Source organism: Oryzias latipes, chromosome 16, assembly GCF_053564925.1.
Source record: "Oryzias latipes strain Hd-rR chromosome 16, Olatipes_Hd-rR_3.1".
Lineage (NCBI taxonomy): Eukaryota > Metazoa > Chordata > Actinopteri > Beloniformes > Adrianichthyidae > Oryzias > Oryzias latipes.
Window position 1 is genome coordinate 28,902,737 of NC_136252.1, and position 21,050 is coordinate 28,923,786.

General features: G+C 39.3%; 1 protein-coding gene across 1 annotated transcript in view; it reads left to right on the top strand.

The window, feature by feature from the left end:
- Positions 1-1,618: 1,618 nt before the first annotated feature.
- The window catches only part of si:dkey-22o22.2 (neural-cadherin), a 130,131-nt gene continuing 110,699 nt past the window's right edge, over positions 1,619-21,050 (top strand). Inside the window, exon 1 of the mRNA XM_011485705.4 lies at positions 1,619-3,070. Within this exon, the coding sequence (XP_011484007.1) occupies positions 2,104-3,070 (967 nt within the window). The 5' untranslated portion in view covers positions 1,619-2,103. The remainder of the gene's footprint in view (positions 3,071-21,050) is intronic.

The window sequence follows — 21,050 nt, forward strand, 5'->3', positions numbered from 1 at the left end:
AGTTTGCAATGCCATTTGTTCTTTCCCAAACCCACAAATCATACAATTGTGTTATCATACAAAACACAATTTGTACCACAAGTGGACCTAATACAAGATAAACATGTGTCCAATATCATTACAGGCTCATTTCCACTGAGCAGTACGGCACGGTACAGTCTAGACTAGTCCAGTATTTTGAGTGTTTCCATTATAAAATGGACCCATGAAGCTTGACAAAATCAAACCATTTCTGGACCTTCGTTGGTTGTAGGTCCATAGAAAAATCCAATGGATCGGTTAGGGCGGAGCTTCTGTTTAAACCTGTTGGCTGAAGGTTATTACGACAAAAGAAGGCGACTGTATTCCTCTTCGCCGCCTACAATCTTCTCTCAAACAACACTAAATGCTTTGTATATACGAAGTACTAAAAGTCAAGCTGAAAAAAGGAGCTGTTGGATGACCTCCATTGTTGTTGTTGTTAGCTTCCCCCTGCATGTACCATGACGGTCCAACTTTGGTGGAAACACTCACCTAAATTCCCCGGACCATTCTAAACTAGACCAGAGCAGACCGCTTAGTGGAAACAAGGCTGTAATTTATCAAAAAAAGACTAAACAAAAATTAGTTCTAATAACTGCAAGATGATCAGGTTACAATTCATAAAACTCATCCATCTATCTTTAGAACCTGCTTTAACTCTAATGTCACTCGGTTGCTGGCGGCAAACCAGTTACTGTTGAGCAAAGGCGGGGTACCCCTCCGGAACAAGTCGCCAGTCTGTTGCAGGGCCACAGACTCACACCCACATTCCTATCTATTGGGTCAATCTGGAAATACCAATTATCCTAAAGAATGTTTTGGACTGTAGAAGAAACCAAGAGTGCTCAAAGAAACCAATAAGCACAAGGAGAACATGCAAACTCCACACAGAAAAGTCCCAGCCGGGATTCAAACCAGGGCCTTCTCGATGTAAGGCGAGTAACCACTGTGACACTGTGCACCCCCTTTATAAAACCCAGCTGTTTAAACCCCCAAAACTGTTAGAGGGTTTAATTTTTACAAAATATCCGTAAATTTTAGGCTCCACCCCAAAACACACTCACCTCTCATAGCAGTCATCCAATACTTAAATACTTTTATAATGATAAGTGTTAAGAAAATGCGTATTTGCTGAAAAGTACATTAAAAACCTGCGAGTCTGTGTTGCACAAAGTCCTAAGAATCCAATTCATTCATTATTTTCTGTCACTGTTGCATCAAGACACTAATGTTGAAGCCTGATGAAGCAGCATTGACAGGTGAAGCTCCAGACTTACAAATCAGTATTAACTTTCGGGAAAAAAAAATACAATAATAAATTACTAATAGCATGTTTAATAACAGCAGAATAAAGCGTACTATTCATTGCCAGAATGAGAGCTGGGAACTCTTTCAGAGAGAGACAATAAACGGCTCATAATTTTCTGTTTGAACCCCATCTCTCTTGCATTGGAGGCTGACATCCAGTGGGCGGACCTCACAGCCTGTCAGTCAGCTCTCTCCCTCTCAGTGATTGGTTTCTTCCAGCTGGGGACAGTGGGCGGCGCGACGGAGCCACATGGAGCGAGTTTGGTGTCTCTGTGACCGTTAGTCTGATGCATTCTCTGGTGGAGTCGCTCTGGACTCTGTGGAACAGTCTCGTGCATCATCAGCATCTTCAGTGCTGGAGAACATTGGACTTTAAAGTAAATGAAATATTTGCAGAGAAAAGTATTCACTGCAACTGCTGCTTCGTGCTGCGCACTCATTTTGGATGAGCTCAGTCAGTGGAAGAAAAGACTTAGATCCGTGCGTAAAAGTCCTTAGACAGAAGTATTACGCGGAGGGAAGTGTCAGCATCACTGATGCTGTTTTCTTCTGCACTGTGGAGGGACTTTAATCTCACTCTCAAGTCGTGCTTAAGGGAATGAATTAGAGCATTATGAACGTTTAAGATGAATATTTAGAAAACGTATTTCCTCTTCTTGAAAGAAACAGTCTGTTTAGCTTGTTTTTAGTCTTTTTTGCTGACCATCTTGAAACAGGAGAGCCGCTCCTGGACACTTTGCTGCCTCCTGCGAGTGGAACGGGATTGATGGAAACATGACTAAAGCTGCAACAGGACCGGCTCTCCTGCGTGCTCTCCACCTGATCCCACTGCTGCTGCTTCCAGTGTCACCGGTGCGCGTCTCCGCGCATCACGGCCATCCTGTGCGATACTTCGGACACATACCTGAGAACTCTCCGACTGGGACGCCGGTGGATGGGGTCGTGATTCCGCTCGTAGGCGCCTGCTACTGGTCCGCTGCGGATCTCAACACCGGTCTGAAAGGTGACTATGCGTCTGATTTTAGACTCGTTCATCATCATGGGCACCGGGAAAAGTGGGGGCACCTTGGTTTGGTGTCGGCCAAAACTCTTGACAGAGAGTTTATAGCTATTTACGAACTGGTGGTGGACCACTTGCCGTGGTGTCAGAAGAGAGCCGCCGTTATTCAGATTGAGGTGTCCGACAGGAACGATAACATTCCCCGGTTCACCGGCGGGAACAAGACGGTTGAAGTGGACGAGTTGACGCCTCTTGGAACCGAGGTGGCTCGCTTTGACGCGAAGGACGGCGACGCAGAAAAGAACGGACGTGTAACTTTTTACGCATGCCCCGAATCCAACTTGCTCCACGTGGTTCCGCAAACCGGACAGGTATGGCTTGTTGGATCCCTGCTGGGTGTGAGCCAGACAACTCTGCGTCTATGCGTGAAGGACGGCGGGGATGTTGCTCTGATCGGTGAGCCGGTGTTCCTGCGCATCACCGTGCGTCGCGCCAGCCGAGCGCACCGGAGACCTCGCGCCCTGCACGAGGATGTGACCTATACAGTGACCGTTCCAGATCACCTCCGAGTGGGTGACCTGCTGTTCACGGTGCCGGACCAAAGGTTCGATCAACGGTGGTTTGAAGTGATATCCGAGACGGAGTCACCTGTTCAGATCGAACGGGACTCAGGGCGACTGTACCTGGCGCGCAATGTGCGGGAGCCCGTGGAGGTGGCTGTGAAGATCCAAAATCTCCGAGGTAAGCAAAGTGCCCATGATACATGCGTGCGTAAAGACGCAATCAAATGCGCACTCTTTTGACTGATGTCTCTCACTCGTATTTATGACAATTTATGCATTTGGGATTTTAAAATAAATGTAAAAACGAAATCAGATTATTGTAAATACACTCAAGGTTTTTAATTCCGGTTTGTTTGAAGCATTTATCTAACTTGATGTTAGATTAAGAACAGTGGTGTAAAGTTTGTTTTTAATTTGGTTTGTTTTTTGAGGAATCTGGTCATGCCTTGATCCTTATAAGGTCAAACTTTATTATTGCAAATGCTTTAGAACAACTTTTTTAAATTTTGACCAAAAGTTTACATACTTTCATTCAATGGGTAAGGTTAAAATCTTAAAATTGAAACTTAGACAAAAACAAAAAAACACATAAACAGCTATGTGATCCTTGAATTTGAATTTTTCTTTCAAGTTCGAAAATGATTTCCATCTAAAGTGTATGGAAGATTATGTTTTCCTTTTAAGCCCTGAGTGGCATTCATTCATTGGGCTGCATGCGCCTGTGTTGGCTTGTTTCCAGTAGAGTTTAAATTGACCTCAACCGTCAACGGCTACTTTCCACTCTTTCATTCATTCTTTACAACCTCTCTGCACAAGGCTGCCAAGTGTGTGTGTGTGTGTGTGTGTGTGTGTGTGTGTGTGTGTGTGTGTGTGTGTGTGTGTGTGTGTGTGTGTGTGCGTGTGTGTGTGTGTGTGTGTGGAGAGAAGGGCCCAGCCGGTGTGTGTCGCTGGCAGGTTGTTCAAGGACAAACAGAAGTGACAGTGTTTGGGGTTTTTAGGTGAGAGCAAACTCCCCCCAAAAGACTTCACGCACAAATGTTACCTTCACAGTTAACAAAAAATACACATCTTCCTCTGGAGTGATGGTTCTCCAGAAGGCCTTGACTGAATCAGATTATTCAGTTGGTTAAATGTATTTTAGAAAAGTGCAATAGGTGTTTCCCTCAGTATGTACGCTCCTGCAGCGCTGCACTTTCTCATTTGTATCAGTGAAGGTCACTCAGCCTTCAAGAGAAAATAAGTTTTGTCAGTTCCTCCCAAAACACTTTCCTCATCTGTCACCTGTGTGGAGATTATTAGGTTAGCCTCTCGTTAAAGAAGAGCTTTGACATTGTTCAAGTCAAGTCTGTCCTTCAGTGGTGTCCTCTGTTTGCTGTACATGATGTATTACTCTTGGATCTAATCATTCATTGTTGTGGTTGAAGAGTTTGCCAGTGTGGTTAACTTTTAAGCTGTCTCACAGTGAGGTCTTCCTCTCAGTTTATTAGTCTTTTTCTTTCTTAAATAAAACTTTTTCATTTTCTAAAAGTTTCATTTTTATTTTATTTTTTGCTTTATACCAAATAACTGAAAAATTAGAAATTCAATTTAATTCAATTTAATTTATTTGTATAGCCCAAAGTCACAACAACAGTCGTCTCAGTGGGCTTCGTGCCGGTAAGTGTAAGGTACACATACAATCAAAAAGGATCATAAATACATAGAATTCAATAGGATAATACTAAAACTTTAACTAAACAGACTAAACTAAACTGGCATCCCTGCCATTAGACCCCCCTTCGCGAAATGCACTGTCATTGTTAAAACATCCAATACGTCCACTTATTTTTACACGTTTACTTTGTTGGGCTCATTCATACTGGTTATGTTTAGTGCAGATCAGACTGTTTTCACGTCTGTTTCATTCGGGCAAATGCGAAAGCTCATCTGAACTCTGGTGTGGACCATCTGCTGGGCGCCATCATGTCCTACCCGGAAGGCCAGGGCATTATGGAGCCTGTGTTTTGCTTTGCCACTGATCTTTCCCACTTAAGTTGTGACCTGTATTGATAATAATGGATTGGATTTATCTGCGCTTTTCCAGAAGCTCAAAGCGCTTACACTGTGTTCATTATTCATTCACTCTTCATTCATACTTGGTGATGGTAGAGGCGTGGCTGCCAGTTCGCGCCTACGGTCCCTCTGACCATCACCGGGATCATTCATGCACATTCATGCTGGTAGGCAGCAGCATTAAGGGACTTGCCCAAGGGCCCTCACTGGGTGGTGTTAACTGCTCACCAATTCAATAGCTTGCTTGTTCATTCTCCCCCAGGAAACGAATACTGGTTTCCTGCGTGTCAATCCCTCACCCTACCAACCAAGCTACCCAGCCGCCATAATAATAATAATGGATTGGATGTATCTGCGCTTTTTCAGATGCTCAAAGCGCTTACATTGTGTCCATTATTCAGTCACTCTTCATTCATACTTGGTCATTGTAAACCACTGATGTAGCCACAGCTGCCCTGGGTCAGACTAACAGAGGCGTGGCAGCAGTACACACCTATGACCATCACTGGGACATTCAATGCTGGAGGCAGGGAGGGTGAAGTGTCTTGCCCAAGGACACAACAGTTGACTGGGGGGAGAGGTGATCGAACCACAGATCCTTCGATTGGCCAACCTGCTCAACCGCCTGATCCATCGCCATCGCCAATTTGTATTAACAAGTACAATTTGTATTGTCAAGTGTCTAATTAGGTCTGTGAAGCCACGTTCACAATGCCTTCAGCCACACTCGTTCAAGCCACCACTTTTTATGAAAGTCTATATAAACGAAATGTGAAAACGTGCATATATGCACATTTTGGGCTTCCATGTTAAAAACTCTTGTGTTCACGCTTAGCTACGCAAGTTTTATGACCGTTTGGTGCTCGATGTACAAATCGCGCAGCCATTGAATGCTCTTTGAAAGTAAAACCAGGTCAAACATTGACCAATCAGAAACGCTGATTTGGTAGTGATGTATGGATGCGTCCATTTGCATTCATGGAGGTGCCAACCGTTTGAAAATTGATCATGGAGGAGAAACTATTAATTTTGATTTTTGCTCGCCCAGAATTAAATGGCACCAAGTCTTTCATATATTAAAAAAGAGCTGTGAAAGAAAAAGCCTGGTGCAAGATTCATGATATTTACAATGCTTTGACATTTTGCACCAAGCCTTTTCTAATTGCAGGTGGCGGACATGCGCTTACTAAACAGTTGAAAAAGAAAAAGAGGGAAGAAGCCCTGCTTGTCAAGTGTGAACACCATGAGCTAAATGTGCATTCAAAAAACAGCATTAAGTGTGTTCTTGAATGTGTGTCACATGTCAGGTGTGTATGTAGCATAAAGCCTCATTTCTACTGAGTGATACGGTCCGGGCGGTCTAGAATGGTCCAGGCAATTCAGGTGAACATTTCCACTCAAGGTTGGACCGTCACGATGCATTCGGGGTTAAGCTAACAACAACAATGGAACTCATCCAGCAATTCATTTTTTTCTGCTTGGCTTTTGGTATTTCAAAGCACTTTATGTTGTTTGAGGGGAGACTGGAAAGAGGAACACATTCGCTTTCTTGGCACTTTTATCTGTTGTAATGGCCTTCAGCCAATCAGCGGATTTCAACAGTAGCTCCGCCCTAACCAGGGGCCCATCTTTTTTGAGCCCTAACAGGGGCCCTAACAGGGGCCCAAAAAAGATACTATTTGGTCCGGCTTAATTGGTCAATTTTATAATGGAAATGCTCAAAATGCTGGTCCAGACCATACCGGACCTGACCATACTGTTTAACGAATGGGACGAGGATAAAGTGCTTTGAAACAGGCGTTGTTCATTTATTCAGCAACCGAAGCGAGGACGAATATTTGATTAAAAAAAGAAATACTCAGGGTAAAAAGGAAGAAAACAAGCAGTTCTGACATTTTTCAAATTGATCATAGGCTAAAAGGGAATAAAACACAAAATTCCTTTCATGTTGTGCCAACTTGACAGAGACATTTAAAGTAAAATAAAATCACTAACAGATTTTAAACAACCTAAAGCACTACAGAGACAACACATTAAAAAAAAAACAGAAAGGTGTTGAAAGTTAAAGAAGGGTACTGATCTTTCAGTCTGTAATTAACCCCCCAAATTCTGATCTGGGGGGAGTTCAGCAAAGCAAAGAAATATAAGCGTTTTAATCAGGTCTGCCGGTCAACATGATGTCAGTCAGAAATGCGCTGATGTCTTGCAGATCTGATCTGTTTGACAGGATAAAACAACAACCAGATGCAGCAGAGGACACTTCCTCCCCCAAAACAAATGTTTAACCAAGAGCCTAAAGAGCTCAGTCCACACATCTGGACTGTGCTGAGAGTGACTTGACAGTTTGGTCAGATCTGGCTAATTAATCAATCTAAACGTAATTTGGGTTGTTTATTTGTAGAAATTTGTTGTGTTTGCTCACCTGGAGCTCCTCTAGTCTGGAACAGGAAGCTGTGTTTACGTTAAAGCAGACTGCAGAGCTCATGTCGGCTCTGGTTTTGTGGCTGGGGAGGAAGACGGCATGATTTGGTCGCTACGGCGTTGAGCGTGCTGTAAACTGAGCGGGTGATTGAGACGGCCTGTGTTGTGTCCACCTGCTTTGATTCTGATTTGGATCCATTGGAATGACACATTGTTTGGCCACAAATACTTACTTTGAAACTTCCTAAAGCCATTCAGCAAGTAAAGTCACATCAGTTTCGCTTTCTAAGATGACAGTCATGAGTCTCATGGGAATTAACCCTCCTCTCAGCTTCTTCCAGACCCTCAAATTCCTCCAAAATCCTCATCTGCTGCCTTTGACACACAAAGCTTCACACTCAAACATACAGAGGTGCTTTACTCTCAGGCATCCCATCCGTCACTGCACACAACAGCAAATTTACTCTGTCTGTTTTATCCTTGACTTTGAACAAATGTAAATATTCCCTGATGTTCTTGTTTGCCCTCTTATCCACAGAGGCCACGGCTTTAGTAAATGAAGTGGTTTCATACACTTATATGAACTCTGTGGGCATACATTGATATAAACTGTGCAGTGATTAGATCCATAAAAAAACAAGTGCATCCAATAAAGAAATCTGATAAAACAGCAAGTGTATGGATTTAAACCCGAAAGTCAGACAAGGAAAAGTCTTACATAAGTTTTTCTAAAGCTCTTTTTCTTTGAGTACAAAATGTATTTAAATGGTTGAAGTTTGTGCATTGATGAGATTGCTGGTCTGCGGCTCTTAAATGTACTGTAGATTATATATTAGACATGCATGAATGCCTAAGATAACCACATATTAAAGAAACCAAACTGTCTTTAATGTCAAACTTCACACAACTCTAATATGTTAAGATCAACTTTTCATTCATTTCTGATCTTCAAAGCCTCAGAAACTGTCAGAAATGATTTTCTTTGGAGCAATAAAAGCAAGAAAGTCCCAATAACTTCCAAGCAGACATTTAACCTCTTCTTCCTTCTCATTTAAAACCTATGAGTTTCTTTCTGAAACACGAAAACCTTTGCAGAGAAAAGGTGACAAAATGAATCACTTTCACTTTAACAGTTTCTTCCTGTTTGCTTTTTTCAATCAGACCGTTTGTCTTAAAGACGGCATCAATGCTGGTTTTTCCAAACCTTAAAAACTCACTGTTGTTAGCATATCATCAACATTTTGTATTTTACAAATAATTACTCAATTCAATACAATTCAATGTCATTTATACAGCCCAAACTTAAAACAATACTCCTCTCGTATAAGAACATGAAATCAGTTGTAACATCCAATAGGTAATTGCTAATGAAACTAAACAGACTAGGCTAAACTGGACAACCCCGCCCTTAGATCCTTCTTCTCGGTAAGGAAAAACTCCTAAAAAAACTGGTTCCAGGGGAAAAAGGAAAAAAATTTGTGGGGTGAAGGAGGGATCCTCCCCAGGAACAACAGGCGATGTACCAGAACTCTTATAGAAGAATTATCTTATCTAACCCTACAACTACATGTTTAAATAGTCCAGCAGATAGGTTCAGGTCTAGGATCCGTCCTGTTTATGCTTTACATGCTGCACTTAGAAAACATTATCAGAAACACAGCATTAATTTTATGCTGTGTTATGTGGATGATACACAGTTGTATTTATCCGTTAAAACTGACCAGGATGACCATATAGAGAAACTTAATGCCTGCATCAGAGACATCCAAATATCCAATTATACAAAACATTTGCAAAATGATCACAAATTCAAGATGTTTAGACACCTAAATGGTCTTTGAGTGAGAGGCAGAACATGCAGGATCAAGATAAATATTATTCACAGTTTATAGATTACTGTTTAAAAAGAAAATTGTATATTATTGATTAATAATCTCTAATCAGCAACTGTTTACACTATTTAAAAGAGAAACAAACGGCACATAATTTATTTCATTATCAGTTAACCTTTAATCAAAAAATATTGGTAAACTCAGGCTGGTGGAATAAAACTGCAATAACTGAAGGCATCTTTACGGTACAGGGTTCTATTTTGTCTCATTATATTAAATAAACTCACATTTGCATATTTAAATGAGAAAATATTTCCTTTTGGGTGCAATTTGTGCATCTGCCCGCACACCGACGGGCCCTTTTCCCTCATTAGACTGCAGCTCTACTGATGGTAACTGTTATTAATTGTTTGAGCCAAAGAGTGTTTCTATGAAATAAACAAATGCACACACCACACACACATACACACAAAATGCATATTATTAGACAAACATGACCCTGCTCTGTCAGTTTTATGCAGATTACTTTTGTGCTTGGCAGCCTTGAGGTGACAAAGAGACACAGTTTTTTTCTCCCATTTATTATATTGTCTTTATTTCTGGATGTAGCCCAAGGCCTGAAGCAACCTGCCACTGCGCCACATGCTTGTGCGCATGTGTGTCTGTGTGTTTTGGTGACGCTATAGATTGTGTATCCTTGAGGCTGCTCAGCTTCACAGTGACTTCTGTTTGTCAGTTACACATACATTGATCACACTGGTCTCATTGTGCATGTTTGTGCACAGATTTTTGCGCTGCCTTCTTAACTTGCCTTTCAAAAAAAAAAATTATGTTAGACCAGACGAGTTAGAACAATTTAGAGCTCAGAGAACAGTTTGGCCTCATTTAATTAAAAATACATTAAGGCAGGAATATGAATGGTGGACCCTAGCAGGTAAATTTTTTACAGTTAAATGAATGTCCTTAAGAAGATGACCATTCAAGGATACATGTGTGTGCATGTGAGTGTGAAAGACAGGGTATGTGTAAAGTGCTTGAGGATAAATTATTATGACCATGCACTAAAGCTCCAGCATGACCTTTTCAAAAGGGAGTAGAGAAACAGCATGTACATAAATTATTTACAACATTCTGTAAATCTATCAGTTTGACTTGTATAAGCGCTTTGAACACCAAAAATAGGGAAAGGCTAAATGCAGATCTGCCAAATCTTCAACACGATTCGGTTGTTTTATTGGTATAGATTGTATTTTTTTAGGGAACAAAACGGTTGTCAGACGCAGTTTTCATGATTTTATTTTCTTGGTTTACTAGAAAATCTACTACATAATAGCATTGTCTAAGTTAGTGAATACAATTGCTTCTGCTTGCCAAGAAATTTAAAGTTAGCCTTAACACTTGGCATAGCTACAATTGTTTTTTAACACTATAAATGCCAAAACTATATTTCAAAAGTCCCACTTTACTATTCAAAAAGTTTTCCCAGTGGTGTTTTATTTTTGATTATGTGGTTTTAGCCAAAAACAAATAACCTGTGTTGTTGTGTCTGAATGAAACAACAAAATTAATGAAAAATTTGTCATATTTGATTTGTTTATGCACTCCCCCGCTAACTTACAACCCCTCACAACCCCAACCAGACATTATGAGTACTATGAAAATAGCGAGTAATATTGGAGCTATGAAGCTGTACATTTTTGTGCCAGATGCCAGTTTGGAAGAGGAAAATAAGGATCTAGTCATCTACAAGTGGATACATCCGAATGGAGTAAGGCAGGGGGCTTGCTGCCCGCCCAGCATATTTTCTATGTAACAAATAAGCTCTTCCTCAAACATTATTTATTGTACCTGCTCCTGATTCACAACAATTTGAATGAAGAAATAGTCAGAAATTCAATTTTGAGCTTAATTTTCTGAATATAAGTGCCTATCAGGAGAAAAAAATGACACAAAACACAAACACAATTTTCATCGCCATGGGTCTTTAAAGTAGCTATTCTATTTTTCAAATTAATGGGTGTATGTTTAAAAAGTCAAAACCTTTAAGTGCATTAATCAGAACCCTACCTTTGAAGGATGAACATGAAGGTGTTGCATACATTAAGTAAACACACTACTTTTTAAATGCATGTATAAATCTGTCTGCTTAATACTTTGATAACAACATTGGAACCCTGCAGATGACAAAAAAACCTGTGTATGTTTGCTTGTTATTATAGAGTCAATATTCTACCTGCATATGTTCTCATCAGTTTGTATAATAGAGCTCATTTTGAAGGATTTTATGCAACCATAGTCAATATACCACAACATTTCTATTTTATATTAAAGATTTAAAATAAGAAAACCTTAATATTCACACATATTCAATATTCCTAGCTTTAATAATAAAACCACTTTGATAAAGTTGGCACTTAATCGTCACAGTCCAGTCTTCATTATCTCGTTACAGCCTTTAGTCTCTCTTCCACTCTATAGCGCTGTCTTTTGTGCTAATAGCTTATTGACAGCCAATCAGCTTTGACTTCAGGCAAAAGTTGTCACCAATCACCAAATAGGACAAGGTCATTTCATCTAGACTGCAAAAGAATTGTCCTGTTGATGTGGCGCTAAAGCACACTCACGCCATAACAAGAGCTTTATATCATTTTTGTATTTGAATTGGAATTTCAAAAATGTCTGATTTTGCCACAAAGTAAATTCATGCAAATGTTTCTGTGGAAACAAAAACAGAGACAGACTAAATTAGTTAGATTAGGTATTACCAGTGGCATACATTAGCCACTGTTAATAGCATACATTATAGTAGATGACCCCCTTCATCTACTTTTCTGTTAGCCTTGTTCTCTCCTGTAATCTTTCCACATCTCCCTTTTTAGAGCTGAACTGATTATTTAAACAGAAACAGGGGAATAATCAAAAGTTAGACTGGTTTGTTTTTTAAATTTACTGCACAAACTTAACATAGACATCAGCTATGGCCTTTGTTCGTACGTTTGTCTAACAGCACACAGGAATACAAATGAATAGTCCCTGTGCTTTTGTTGTCAACATGTATGTGAGAGATGATGCACATCTGCTTTCCACTCTCATAATCCAAACTCCTGACACAAACATGCCCCGGGTTGTTACACTTCATTGTTTTTGTGTGTTGACATGTTCTTGCTAATTGCCTCCCATCACGCTGCTGCTGCTGCTGCTGTTGATCACTGATTAACTGCTTTTCTAGCAGGTCAAAAAATCTGCAAGCCTGTCAGACATCTGACTGCATCCCACAACACTCCTGTTAAAAAAAAAAAAGTTTTTGTAAACTACAATATATGCACCGGCCATCTTCCTTCTTGCTTTTTTATTTGCAGAAAAAGCTGCTTGAGTGGAATGCATCTTTTTTCAATTTCAATTTCATTAGAATCTTCTGTTGACAAACCAGCTGGGTCGGTGCTTGTTAACTATAAGAGCCATTTTATGGATTCTCATAACTTTTGTAATGCGAGTCCTGGAGGGTAGAGTCGGCAGCTTTTTGAAGAGGAGACATATTTTATATGTGGAGATCAAGGCTTTTGTCCAGAAAAAGGACGCTCACAGAGTTGCAGTGACTCGTATCACAAATCATCCTGGGAGTGGCTTTTGCTTGTTAAAAGCTGTTGTGGGGTTTCTCTCTGTCTGATTGTTTCTATTGAACCTCTTTTGAATTCCTGCTAAATTGATAAAACTATATTTGTTTGTATAAAAATTAGGTCAAAGAGTTGCACAAACTGGAGCTTCAGCTTCCATCTCCTGCTTTTCAGATGATCCCCTGCAAGCCGTCCTATGTAAACATCTACATTTCCAGTGGTCAGATTGATCAAAGTCAATTAAAGTTGTCAAAAATAACTTTTTTAAGATAGTAATTATATATATTATGTTTCCAAAAACTCCACAGACAGATGTAAGTGTTTGCTTTTTATACTTGTATGCATGTATGTATGTTCTATCCAATCTAAAAGTTCAGTCTGGTTAACTGAGTAAAAAACCAGTCAGTATGCATTTATGTTTCATGCAACATGCAGTTATAGCTTATCACGGCAATTTAATTGTTCAACTGTCCGATCGCAGAGTAAAAGTACAAAAGTGGTATTGATTTCATTGACCAAAGTACGTCCTGTTCTGCTATACAGGTCGTCCTTTTCCAGTGGCCCATTGCATCACAAACCAAAGGTATCGACAAACAATTTAGCTTCAAGCTAGTTAGTACCGACCAGTATATGGACTTTATGGCTCTTTACATTCCTTATATGCATCGACGATGGTGCTGTCAATGAATAGACAAATATAAAATGTAGCAACATGAAAAACTAAAAACAAATACCAAAATGTATAAATCAAATTAAAAAGAATTATAAAAATTAAAATAAACAATACGGATTGAGAGATGGTCAGATGCCAAAAATTCCCAGCAGCAACTAACAGACAAACAGAGGTCACAAAGGTCACAATGACACAACAAAAGGGGAAAAAAACCCTTTACATGAAGTTTATTCTTATTAGACAGCGATTACATGGAATATCGGGAGGAAAAAAGGTGAAGGAACCAACATTAGGATCAAAGGAAAGAAACTAAATGGTTTTTGATTCAGAACAGGAAAAAAAAAACAATAGAGAAAAGCCCTACAACACAGCTGGTTAAAAATGAGATTAACAAAAAACTCCTGTCTCCCAAATCAACCGTTTTATCTCTTTTAGATCAAAGTCAGGGGAGGAAACCTGAACTCTTGAATGTCTCCACAAATCACCAGGAGTCAGTACAGGTTCAGTAAAAAGTTTAGTGCATAAGTCAGACTTTCAAACACATTTTAGTGTGTTGGTCCAACTGTTAGAACTTAATTTAGAAAACTTCGGATTTTATTTGGACAGAAACATTATTAATTGAATTTAGACCACCTTCTGTTGCCCCTTGTCTCACCATAATTTGATTTACAGTCCCGCTCTAGTCATCCTTTGATCTATTTTAAAGCATTCTCAGTGATCTTTAATTATAACTAAGAAGTTGTTGCTAAAATAAAAAAAATAAAAAAAACTGTGTTGTTTTCTTGGATATAGTCTCTGCAGAGCGGCAGGAGTTCATTAGAATTTCACTTCTTAATTATGCCACAAGAACCTGTTAAAAACACCCTTTTTATCAGAAATGAAATGCAAGCACTTTATTTAAATGTTTGATCCATACATTGGCATGCAGTAACCTCAGAATGTCTTCAACACATTTTCTCCTTCATATTTTTTCATCCACATTCATGGAGCTCTTCATAATTTAGAGTTTGGATTTTTCTTTTACAAACTGTCTCCTAAACTGATACAGTCTGCTTTAAGAAATCTTAAAGTGCTGAAAAATTCCTGGACATTCTTGGTTAGACAGCAGGGTTAATAGTCATTGGGCTGGAGAATCTTGTAACTTCTAATCATTAATGATTTTTACTGTCATTTTCCCATCGCTATTTTACTAGTGACCTGTCCAGGTGTACTCCGCCTGAGTGCAACAGTAGGTGGTATAGGCTCCAGCAGCCCCATGACCCCAAAAGGTATAAGGGGGTTCGGAATATGGATAGATATATGACATTCAACTAGTTTTGCGTTTTGGTTTTCCTCATTTCATCGTGGTTCCCCTTTTGCAGTATTGCTGTTTCACTGATTTTTTCAGTGCATTTTTTGATGCTTTATTTATTTATTTATTGATTGGCTGTAGACCTCGTCAATTAATCTCCTCCTTGCCACGTCACCTTTACAGAGTGCGTTCAGCTTGCCAAAGTTACAAAAATGCTCTATCGGTAGAATATATTTGTTTTCATTCTCTAATACTGGACTTTTTTCTACAAATGTTTGAACTTTGAGTTTGAACAAGAGAGAAAAGGGGGAAAATGTGCAGACCTGTCTGAGAAAAGTGGATTAAGTGTGTAGTGAGGGCCTTAAAACATCTGTAATCTTACTTTGCAGATTCTTTGAACGTAACTTCTGCAATAAACGAGGGAACACTGTAATGAACTTGCAGTTAAGTTTGTGAATTTATCATCACTAAACTACAAGGAGCCACAGAACAGAAATGCCAGGAAAAGACAAAGTCTTTAAAGCAAATTCTTTCTGCTTATAAAGTCAACATTTGCTTCAAGTGTTGCACCGTAAAGGACAGCCAAAAGTTATTTTTCCTTTTTTTTACCTCTCAGATTTGTTTGAATGGGTAGTTTCTGTATTATATATATATTTTGTACGCATCAGTATAGGCCCATTGAGGGCAGCACTAGAATCAATGTCCTGTACAAGGATATGTACCCATGTTGACGAGTAAGGGACAGAATAATTGACCTTTTGCATGGAGGACAGCTACAAACCACTCTCTGAACTGCTGCCCCCTATAAAACTCAGCTACAGCGTATTATTCAACAAAAGAAATATGAGGTAGGTGTTAGATCCTTCATTTGATCCTAAAGGACCCCTCTTTCCTGGCACCGAGAGTCCTTGCAAAACCCTGTCCCATGGGGGAGGGATGACCTCCGCGCTGGTCCCTGCTGAAGCTGACGAAGTCTCAGACTGAGGACGCTCCTTTGTTCAGAGGGTGCAGGGAGCTGCCCATCATGCTTTGTGGATTTTTCTCTCTGTAATCAACTTTAGGCGCTCCATAGATCATAGCGTAGGTAATGGAAAAACGTGAACTCATTTAAAGGTAGTAATTTAATCTAATTAAACCGGCCTGAGGGTTGGGGAACAATGGTCGAATCGGCTGTGGCAGCGTTTTGAACTATAAATCCAAACCTCCCATTAACACCTTGTATCGATCATAAATGTGGTTGAGGGTCATGTAATTTTCTGCTGTCAGTTTTGCTTTACTGTCTCCACCTCTGTAAGGTACATAGGCACAAGAGAGCTTCAGGTGAGAAAAGGAAATACGAGTTCACCTCCATTGTGCAGACGAAGTCTCATCAAAAGCACATCAGCAACGCTTTAGATTTAGATTGTTCGAAAAATAAAACTCAACCAATAACTTTCAACGGAAGAAATAAAACACTTTGGGAGAAAAGTTACTTTGAGCCCCGTCATTCATCCATCTTTGGTAATGTTTCCAAAAAATGCAGTCGAAATCAGTGAAGATTAAAAAAAACAAAAAAAGACGAAGTTTTAGAAACAAACATTTCAAAGAAATGTCTTTGAAGCTCTCACTTAACACAAAAGTGACAGGAAGGAACCGTTTGAGAATGAAGATGAACTGAAGACCTCAGTGACTTCTCAGTTTTATCTAGCGGTAGTTTATGACCTTCACTGATCCCTGCTGCGTGGAGAATCCCGTTAAAAACCTTAACGTCTCCAGAGCCATGGCCTGTCCATCAATCCTCCCCATGACATTCCCCTCACTCTCTCTGTCCTCCTCTTCCTTCCCTCCCTCGGGCTCTTATTCCTCTTACTCCTTCTTGTCGACCCCCCCCCGAGAATATCGCCTCTGTCGGGCAGAAGGACGGGGGGGAGATGAGGAGACGATGTCAGCTCACTCTTCCTTTGCTTCAAACCAAGGTCGCCGAGCAGATTTAAAAGTAAACTCTCTGCTCTGCAGCTTATCAGCTCTGAACTCGTCTCCTCAGGGAATCAGGAGAGCAGGAGAAAAAGGGAATTCACCGTCCTCCAACACACCCTCCACTCCATCCCTTCAGTAGGCAACACTGAACTTTTCCTAGAGGGCAACATTGTTGTTGGCTGGTTCTTACACAGTCACCCAAACCAAAGAATGTTAACAGTCTTTATTTATTTAACCTCTTAATAAATGTTTTTATGTAAGCTAAACCTGAGAATTGATCAAATGTAAAGTTTCACAGTGAATACACAACTTTTTTTCCAACTTATCTTAAGCTTAACTTTGAAAACGGAATAAATCTTCAGAATAAATGTAAGCCAAATAATGGATTTTTGGTTGGAAATAATATTAATATTTAGAGGAAAAAAACTTGGAAAAAAAGGGGAAAAATGAACTATAGAAATAGAATACATTTCAAGAGTGACTCCAACTGCTCTGAACAAACAGTAGGAAATAGAAATTGTGAATCAAGATCAAATTTATTTTGTAATAATAGCTTAAAATATAAAGTAACACTGTCATCCATAAAAAAAGAAAAATTTGTAGGTAAAAAGTATTTTTTTTAAGAATTTAAAGACAGCACGATTATATACAATATATTTTAACCTCCATTCATTTTAGGTTAATGTTTTGCAATAACAGATGAAAAATGTTGATCAACTTTTGAAATCTTTAAATTTTTTACAGGAATGTCACATTTACACAAATCCTTGATTTACTGCACAAAGTTGTAAGGATGGTGAAGATTAAGCAGCCAGTGCCTTCCCGCTCCACTCCTGTCCTGTTGGGTAGCTGTTTGTGGATAATTCTTAACTAAGCTGTTTAGTGAATATAAATGGTTTATAGTACCGAGGCATGGCTATAAGTGTTTGCACGGCAAAGGAAAGGCGTGGAAAACAAAGAACTAATCAAGAAATTTCCTTTTCAAATGAAAAGATCCTATAGAAAAGATCTGAATTTAAGAGAAAGAAACAAACAAGATACAGCAGTTCAGTGAGTGTGCTTTAAGAAGAAGAGCTTTCATTATGTCTTCATCTGGACACGCAGACACTTATCCCGCCTGCTTCCAGCTTATCACCTCTTGCTAGGCGGGGGGAGAGAAGATATTGGGAACATTCAACACTTTCAGGAGGCAGTTAGGTTTCTAGCTGGAAAAGCAGGATTTCTTTTCTGCAGGCCTAAGCAAGAATTGCAGTGAACTTCCCGTCACCCGCTTTCCATTCCAGCTTCCTCCGCCTTCAGCATCTGACAAGGTTCTCCTTATTATACTGATAATAGTGATCTTTAACTCACTTGTGCATTAACATAAATGGAAGCTATATTACATGTTTATTTTAAATTACTTATCTCAAATTTAAAACTGCCTGAAGTAAATAAGCCTTTTGGGGTGATGCTGATATGAAAAAATAATTGAAGGGCTTAATAAAATGTATTGGTAAAACACTGGGGGTATTCTTTTAACAGTTTGATCTAAAAATTTGACAGGCTTTTGATTGGATAAAAAAAAAAGTTTCCTCATTTGATTTGAGTAAGTTAGGATGCTCATTTTTGGATTCATACAGTTCTCCAATGACCAAAAAATAAAAGAAAATCTCAATTTTTGACTTTTCTTTGAGTCCGATCAAATTCTGAAGACATTTCCTTCCTTACGCTTTTTACAACTTTCCAATTTGATCAAACAATCTATCTTTAAATGCGTTTTTTTGTGACAATGCTTCATATCCATCCTTTTGATACAAGCCAGGCTTCTTTTTTTGACAATTGTAACTGTAAAAACAGGAAAAACTCTCCTAAATAAATTAAAACCTCCAAGGATTCATTCTAAGGGGTATAACAATTATTGAAACCTTAACTTTAAATTTTGAAGAACACTACCAGTATATGGCGAATGCAGAGACGACTAAGGGTTGAACAAGATTTATTCAAAACTTGATAATAATGTTTTAGATCTAGAATCCTTTAACAGGTTTCAACAACAGAATTATAATTTTGAATTTAAAACTTTGTTGTCTTAACCCAACATAAATTGCACCTATCTCCATAAGGACCTGGCTGCAGACAACAGCCAGAACTGGATGTTTTTTGTCGTCTAATCATCATCCGGCAAAAATTTACAAAGCAACTAGCAAAAAAAAAAAAGGAAAACATGACCAACAGCAGACCTGTTGGACTTCCCAGGGAAGCATGGTGCACGCAGCAGGAACACCTCTCTGCAGAGTTCAGACTGACTATCCTCTGATGTTCCAGCCTGACCAGTCCATCTGCTGCACACAAACTCACACAGACACCACCAGCTGTCACACAGCAGTCCCTGGGTACCTGACCCATATGGCTCCTTCAGTCCATGGACATTCAGGCTAAACTTCAGCCTCTACCTTTAAGTTACATTCAAGTAAAAAAAAAAAAAAAGAAATCGATTTTGCCTATTTCTTGAGTTTGAATTAGAAAAATAACATTTTTTGAAGATTTAATCCTGTTTTTGTGTAAAAAGTTTGTCCATTTCAATATTCTGATCCTTTACATTAGGATGAGGATTTAAATTCAGATGTGTCACAGCTTCACATGTACATTCCTGCACAGTCTGAGAAATGAAGTGAACTTTAAAGATCCACTCCGATAAAATCATGTTTTTGGTGTTTTTTTTAATTTTCTTGTGGCTTTTGTCTGATGATGGAGTACATATTAAGTCAATGAAGCTCAAAATTGCATTTCTGAGTATTCGGTGCGAATCAGACCAAAATAAAAGGGTTTTAAAAGGACTTGTTACGTACAAAATACGCTGCGCGGCCACAAGCTCCCTGTTCAGATCCATTCTGGTGCACTCATTTGTAGTTGTAATAGATCCATGTACGTCTTTGTTTACCTTGTCTAAGCTGGCATCTGACTCCAAACTGTTTTGCTGGATAGCTCTGATATTGCTCGCCATTTTTGTTAAATCGGTAATGTTATGTTGTGAACTAGTGGCAGAGAGTGTAAACAGAAAGCCCAGTTATGGGTGATGGGGGGGTGGGGCGCGTCTCCGTGCCAACAGATCCGCCCGCAATTTAACGGTTCATTTCCAGTACACTCCTACTGCTCTGCAAAAACTATTTCTTAGGAAACAACACAGATTTTTTTTTATTTTGGCTAAATCTAATAATCGGCTCATAACAATAATTAAAAGATCACTGGGGAAATAATAGATCATAAGATAATTGGAGTGTCTGAAAAAAAAAGTTTGTGGTAAAAATAAATGTTTTAATTAAACAGGCAGCATGTTATGTAAAGAGTTATTTTTGATTCTGACACAATGCAAGAGTTTTGTGCTTTTCTAGGAAGTAAATGTAAAACAATTGTTAATAATTGTGCTCAGTCAAAGAAAATAGAATGCAATAAAAAATGAATTTCTCCTGTTCATCTGTTAGGACTCAGTTTTATTTACTCAGATGACCTATACGTTTAAACTTGACCAACTGCTCTGACACCAACTGCAAACACTTCCAGAGAGCTAGACGTGATATGACAATTGACCTAAGCGCAGCGCTGATCCCACAGGAAAAAAGGGAACCAAACTTCATCTGGGTGTCGCACACTGCTTCAGGGACGAGGAGCAAAGTGTTCCCCCCACACACTCATGTCTTCAGAGAAGAGGTAATCCAAAACGGCCAGGTTTGTCTTTGAAACTCTGTGGCCTCAAATTCGCCCTGACAGAACAACAAACGCTCGCTCTGGCTAGCCCTGAGGGTCCACTGTCCTGTGTGAGTGTGTCAGCGGGCCAACCCGTCCGGCCACCGTGACCTGCTATCACCTAACGGCGCCGCGGGAGGTTTTGCTCTACATTCAAAAAAATCAATGCAAAAGGCTCTTTTTGATAGAAACTCAATGAGGTTATTCATGGAATGTATCTCTATTGTTCTATAACATCATCATTCATTTATTGCAAATTTATGAATAAATCATCAGTATCAAAGCTCTGCTAGTTTGGACAGTTGGATCTCATCTTCGTGCTTCATGCCATAAACACAGATCAAAGATTGGATTTTCTTCATTAACAAACCTTTCAAAAGCAGAAGAATCAGAGGTTGTTCTGTGCAGCAGTGAGGAGAATGAATAAAAACAAAACAGAAACAATTTTTCTAGAACAAAAAACTACAAATATGGAGATGTGCAATCACACACAATCCCTGATGTGTAGAGACAATACTATTCACACGCCTGCTGACGTTTTGAAATATAAAAGCCTCACTTTGATCCAGCAGAGTTTCTATTTTGTTAGTTTTCAT